At 41.9% G+C, this 6,496-nt stretch overlaps 1 protein-coding gene across 13 annotated transcripts; it reads left to right on the forward strand.

The window, feature by feature from the left end:
• Positions 1 to 1,569: 1,569 nt before the first annotated feature.
• Positions 1,570 to 6,040, forward strand: LOC123097428 (uncharacterized). 13 transcript variants are annotated; one of them, XM_044519158.1, is made up of 7 exons: positions 1,573 to 2,025; positions 2,678 to 2,795; positions 2,948 to 3,135; positions 3,504 to 3,588; positions 3,686 to 3,735; positions 4,363 to 4,831; positions 5,159 to 5,728. In XM_044519158.1, exons 1-4 carry the CDS (start codon positions 1,831 to 1,833, stop codon positions 3,528 to 3,530), a joined length of 528 nt encoding a protein of 175 aa, XP_044375093.1. In that variant the 5' UTR covers positions 1,573 to 1,830; the 3' UTR covers positions 3,531 to 3,588; positions 3,686 to 3,735; positions 4,363 to 4,831; positions 5,159 to 5,728. The 13 variants fall into 13 exon arrangements, with proteins under 13 accessions (XP_044375087.1, XP_044375086.1, XP_044375088.1 ...); XM_044519152.1 differs by lacking the exon at positions 3,504 to 3,588 and having other exon boundaries at positions 1,570 to 2,025; positions 3,686 to 4,025; XM_044519151.1 differs by lacking the exon at positions 3,504 to 3,588 and having other exon boundaries at positions 1,570 to 2,025; positions 3,686 to 3,744.
• The last annotated feature ends 456 nt before the right edge of the window (positions 6,041 to 6,496 follow it).

The following is a 6,496-nucleotide window of genomic DNA, read 5'->3' on the forward strand; positions in this document are numbered from 1 at the left end:
AATTGTGGGTTTATGATCAAGATTATCTATGAACAATATCTGAATTCTTTTATGTATGATTTGTTATCTTTCCAAGTCTCTTTGAATTATCAGTTTGGTTTGGCCTACTAGATTGATCTTTCTTGCAATGGGAGAAGTGCTAAGCTTTGGGTTCAATCTTGCGGTGTCCTTTCCCAGTGACAGTAAGGGCAGCAAGGCACGTATTGTATTGTTGCCATCGAGGATGAAAAGATGGGGTTTATATCATATTGCTTGAGTTTATCCCTCCACATCATGTCATCTTGCCTAATGCGTTACTTTGTTCTTATGAACTTAATACTCTAGATGCATGCTGGATAGTGGTCAATGTGTGGAGTAATAGTGTAGATGCAGAATCGTTTCGGTCTACTTGTCGCGGACGTGATGCCTATATACATGATCATGCCTTGATATTCTCATAACTATGCACTTCTCTATCAATTGCTCGACAGTAATTTGTTCACCCATCGTAATACTTATGCTATCTTGAGAGAAGCCACTAGTGAAACCTATGGCCCCTGGGTCTATTTTCCATCATATAAGTTTCCAGTCTATTTTTACTTTGCAATCTTTACTTTCAATCTATATCATAAAAATACCAAAAATATTTATCTTATTATCTCTATCAGAACTCACTTTTGCAAGTGGCCGTGAAGGGATTGACAACCCCTTTATCGCGTTGGTTGCAATGTTCTTATTTGTTTGTGTAGGTACGAGGCGACTTGCATGTAGTCTCCTACTGGATTGATACCTTGGTTCTCAAAAACTGAGGGAAATACTTACGCTACTTTGCTGCATCACCCTTTCCTCTTCAAGGGAAAAACCAACGCAAGTTCAAGAGGTAGCGAGAAGGATTTCTGGCGCCGTTGTCGGGGAGATCTACGCCAAGTCAAGTCAAGTAAAGACATACCAAGTACCCATCACAACTCTTATCCCTCGCATTACATTATTTGTCATTTGCCTCTCGTTTCCTCACCTCCACTTCACCATTGCCGTTTTATTTGCCCTCTTTTTCCGTTCGTCTCTTTTCGCTTGCTTCTTGTGTCGCCTTGTGTCGTCATGGCTAGTCCTTCTATCATTGTTAGTACTCCCGATCATGAAGTTCTTAATTTTAAACAAAGGGAGGGAGAAAATCTAAAAGATGCTTGGCATAGAATTTGCAATGCTCAGAATAGATCTACTAGGAAGCAATCTACCTCCGTTCTTCTTCGCAATTTTTATGTAGGCATCACTCCTTGAAACAGATATATTCTTGATACCATTACCGGAAGGAATTTCTTGGGTAGCCATACTTTTGATTCTTGTAATGTTATGATAGGTTTGTTTGGCCCATTAATGAAACTATTTTAACTTTGGTGCATGTGATGCAAAGGCTTGAAATTATTGAAAATAAAGTTGTCACTGTAGAGTTGATTGAAAATTTGGATAAAAAGATCCACAACCAAATTACCCAATCTCTACTCCTAATGGACGACTTGGTGAATAGTCTCCGCGGTTTAATTTCGCTGGGTTTTTTTCGTCATCCTCCCACCTCCGTTAACTCGCAACCCTCAAAAAACACCCCCACGCATGAACCATTCCCCTCCCTCTCCTCGCGCAAGCATCCTCTCCTCGTACCCTCGCACGCGCTAGGGTTCCTGCGCCGCTGCCACACGGGAGCTTGTCGACCAGCCCAGCGTCCTCCGGATCGCCGCCGCCCCTCTCCGGATCGCCGCCGTCACCGCCCCGGATCGCCACTTTCGCCGTCGGAATCGCTGCCAACGTCTCGTCGCCCCGGATCGTCGCCGTCCGGATCGCCGCCGTCGCCGGGCAATGGCGGTGGAGGTCGACGGCACCCGGAAGCGCGGGGCGGCGGCCTTCCTGGACGACCCCTTCGAGGTGCTGCAGGCGAAGCGGGGCCGGTACTCACCGTCCGCCACCGCGGCCTCGGTCGCCGACCTCGGCATCAACATGGAGTTCGACCCCGTCGAGGCGGTCCAGTCCGTCTTCCCCAGCGCCGATCCGCAGGTACCCCCGCCGCCGCTCCGTGCCTCTTTCTTTCGCTTCTTGTTCTTTCGGTAGATTGGTAGATCGTGCGCAGACGTGTAGTAGAGCCCGCCGATTCAGTTCATCACAAGAACCAATCGAACTTGGTTACACCACAAGAAAGATTGTGCCTTGAATCTTGAAACAAATTTTCTTTTGTCGATTCATATCCCCTTTCTTGAATTAGAATAGACTAAGAGTTCAGAGATTGATGGAATTGGAAATCAAAAGTTCGGAAGAATCATCCACCACGATTTCTCTCTTGCGGGTGCCAAGCGCTTCGTGTATAAACCGTTACAGGGAAGCATGGTAGGAATCACCCATGAGGATTATTCCTCTGCTGATCAATTATCGTACACGCCTTCGACCCGACATGATCGCCTGCCCTCCCGCCACTTTGAATTCTTCTCACATATGATGGCTAAATTTAGGATTGAGAAGTAAACTGTCTGAACTAAATAACTGAAAACAAATAGCTTGCACATCTGTTCTATCCTTGTGCACAGAAGTTCTGCCATGGTTTTCTGAAATCCTGGTATAGCTTTGGTTTATGCCACAACAGTGGACTTGAGAACCCCGATTTGTACCGTCTTGCTCTGTACATGTCTAATGGGTAATTTTGGGGAATTTCTAGCTTCTGCGGGGCTATCTCGAAGCGTCGGGAAATGTCTTGGATGCTGCCATCAGAAGCTTCAGGGATTATTTGGCATCGGATTCAGCAACGACCAATGCTGGTGCCTCCTCATCTGGAGGTATGGCTGACATGACTGAAAAATAACCCTGACTGCTTCTTTCTCTTGTTGCCTGATAGTTATAGTAATGTCTAGAGATGTATATTTTTTATAAACAGCACCATTCGTACAATTTGCATCTTGTCTAACTCTTGAACGATTGTTAATCGCAGTGGCATCTGATGTGCCGGTGATGAATACTCCAGCCAACAGGACTGAATGGGCGGAGCTAATTGTCAAGGAGATGTCGTCCGCTTCAGATCCGAATGACACCAGGAATCGAGTCTTCAGGATACTTGAAATGTTCGACAAATGTGCCGCAAACTGCAGTACTCCTGATGAGGCGCATAAAATGCGTGAGGTAACTAATGCTTCCGCAGTTGCTTCATCCCTCCGTTCAAAAACATTACATATCATAATCGTCTAAGTTCAGACATTGACAGTGCCATAGTCAGAAAATCACAACATGAGGCACAAAGCTAATGATATCAAATTTGTGCTGCCATAAAGTATGTGTTATTAGATTAATCGTTGATGAGTGCTTGAGCCTAGAAAATCAAAATACACTTTATATTTCTGGAAAGGGGGTAGTTGATACTGCCAAATGGCCGGTTACTTCTGAGATGTGTTTCTGGAAATTTTGATGTGCTCACCTGTCCGGGCGCCGCAACCCCATAGAATGAAGCTTGATGCATGTGCAGAATCATTAATTATCTTATATTTGTGCAGATGATTATAGCAACTATTTTGGGCTGACCTCTTGCTGTTCTAGCAAAAAAAAATTAGTATTTTGTTTTTCTCTACGAAATATAAGGTAATCTGATATCGAGCTCCTTATTTTAAAGTAATTGAATTTTGGGTTTGTAATGATTGTTCATGACTAATAGAAAATATATATTGTAAAATTCCAGGACCGAATGGATTTTTGGTCTATATTGCAAATATGTATAATGGATTATTGGTGAGCTCGGTATTGGTGGTCTACTCCCTTTCATCCCTGTATTTCTAAGAAAACCAAACTAATATGCATCCATGTATTTTTTCTAATTCAAGTTCTTTCATATGGGTTACGTAAAAAGCAAATGTTGCTTCTTTTTATTCAGATGCTTTGAGAACCAAGTCTACCTGGTTCTCTTCCTTTCATCCATGTATTTTAATGTGCAGTGTACAGTGTGTAGAATGAGCAAACTTGTGAATCTAGAGCACAAACTCATGATTGATCAAGGGAGTGGCACTGCCGGCTGGGTTAGAGTATAATCAACTGTACTTGGAGTTTTTTGTGATACGTGTAGCTTTCAGCTTGCGAGCCTTTCAAATATGCAAGTGTCCGATGCCATAGGCTACTATGGAAGTTGTGAATGTTATGTAGTTTCTGGTACTACTTGCATTCAGAAATGAACTAATTCAGGCTGGCCATCTAAGTTTTACATTCCGTATGTATAGCGAGATCAAATTTATTTGTTCTAGGGACATTTCTGAACATGCGTATGGAATAAGATCATGAACACGTATATGGATTATGAATTTAGTATTTTTTTGAGAAGTGAATTTACTTTTATCTATTGATAAAAAATATTTTTGTTGTCAGACGAAGGGCACGACGGATGGCTCCGGCGGGAAGGTGAGCAGCGGTGGAGATAAGCGAGGAAAGGAGTAGTGTGAGGCGGTTGGCGGTGTTGAAGAGGATGAGAGGGCCGCACACTCGGTGCCATGCTACTGGAGGGCCCGCTGCTGGAGGCAGTCCTAGGGATTTTTGGATCAATGACAGTAACGTTGGCGACCCAGTTATCTTCTTCCATCTCTGGATCCTGAATCTACAGCTCTCTAATCTGCAAATACACGCAGTAGCGACGGGTACAATTGCATGGTTGTGACTGCCGACCAGTACACGAGTGGGGCTGCCGTTCTCCTACCGGTAATCAGCTGCTCCAATGCCACCGCATATATACTCCGATGAGTATCCTTGATATCTTCCCTCCACATTGCATCTAATGACACACTAACACATTGCATCTGATGACACACTTCCAACTGGAATATATCAATTACATACCACGGTCATAAGTGTCACACTTCCAACTTAGGACATGTCATGATGATGTGCTTTTTGGTTATCCTAGGACTTACAAAAACATGTCATCTGATCTGTTCCCCTTCGGTACATTAGAGGTTATAGGTCATTTGTTGAATGGTTATAATGACTTTTTCTTTGGGTAAGTCTATGCTAAAATATATGCAGATTTCCTCTCAAAATTATCAACCAGTCATATTGTTAAGGGAGGATCCAATCTATTACTTTGAATTTAAGCTATCACATTTATCATATAGTATTTAATATTGGTAGAAGATTAAATTATTGACATGACTTTAATTGAAAATTTTAGGTGAAATTTGAAACTTCCCTTGAGAGATGCTAAAGTACTATTTATTTGACCGGCTTGGTGTACATTGACCTTTACCGCCTGAATGTTATGAATTATATTCGTGGTGGATGATATGAATGTCGGGGAGGTGATGGAGAAGTATGACGAGGAACTTGTGAAGGCTGAGGGCATGGAGAAGAAGGGGAGAATCTAAGTGGGAGGCTGACATTGGCGAAGGAGAAGGCTAGATGAGTGTTGGCATTGGCAGACAACGGGTCATTGCAGATGGCATTCACTGAATTATTCAAGGAATTGAAGCTCCCAAAATGATCAAATAAATAAGATAGCAATGAGACATAGAATGTCGTGTTATTAATTATCTTTGTCCTCAAAAAGGATGTCGTGATAGTAGTCGTGCTTTGCATATAAGTTGCTTCAACAACTATATTCTTGAAATGATGTGCCATAGGTAGGTGGAAAAACTAAGAAATACAAGCATTACTCTGTGTGTGTGAGAGAGTGCTCTACACGCTGCCTTTATGGATTAAACCGGTGCTCTAATTAAATGATAAATTGAGTGTACTTTTTTTCTTTGATCGTTATATGACAAAATGAATGAACATGTGAGTGCTATCCAGATTATCCATGAAGTGCCCTGACATATGCTATAAAGAGATCATGTGAAAACAAAGCTGAAGTTGTTGCCCAGGATGAGAAGGAAAGTGGTCTTCCAGCAACACTAAACATGGTCATGTATTACACATACATATGATGATGTATGTAATGCGTCCGATCATTGTTGTTTTTTATGTCAAGTTTATTTGTCTTGCATTATGATGGTCCATGTAAAAATACTTGGATGAGTTGCCAACCCAGTAAGAAGTTTGCTTTAATTTTGTTGCTCCTGCTTGCTTTGTTGATGTATTTCATGGGGATGACTCGTGTACTCATTTTGTTTCTAACTAAAATGGAAAAGAAAACAACAAAGATTAGTATTTGTTTGCTTTAAGTCGTCAAATATTTTTTCATTGTGATTTGTAATTCATTTTTTTATTAAATGCATGTTGAGCTAGCATTATCTTTGTTGCCTAGAAAATTTGCTATAGGCCATAGCGAATAACATCTGAAGGCGATTGTCGCCCTTTTCCCTTGCTGCTGGCGTTTTTGCTTGGTTTTATGGTTCTTAGAATGTCGTTGTACTACTCCCTCCGTTCAATAATATAGGATGTTTTTGCAAGCTAACATAGCTTGACAAAGGGGGTATGTTTTAGGCTAAGAAGAAGCGGCGTTGGCACTGAAGAACATCATTTTATCTTTAGAGATCTCAAAAAATTTGGAGAGTCTGATGTGTTACAAATT

The sequence above is a fragment of the Triticum aestivum genome, chromosome 4D (genome assembly GCF_018294505.1).
Source record: "Triticum aestivum cultivar Chinese Spring chromosome 4D, IWGSC CS RefSeq v2.1, whole genome shotgun sequence".
Lineage (NCBI taxonomy): Eukaryota > Viridiplantae > Streptophyta > Magnoliopsida > Poales > Poaceae > Triticum > Triticum aestivum.

What these genes read in the sequence shown, in the direction of transcription:
- LOC123097428 (XM_044519148.1), top strand. Translation starts at nt 1,831, where the DNA reads ATGGCGGTGGAGGTCGACGGCACCCGGAAGCGCGGGGCGGCGGCCTTC. An exon ending in TCCCCAGCGCCGATCCGCAG is followed by an intron (nt 2,026 to 2,677) that starts GTACCCCCGCCG and finishes GGGAATTTCTAG; the next exon opens with CTTCTGCGGGGCTATCTCGA. An exon ending in AGGCGCATAAAATGCGTGAG is followed by an intron (nt 3,136 to 4,362) that starts GTAACTAATGCT and finishes TTTTGTTGTCAG; the next exon opens with ACGAAGGGCACGACGGATGG.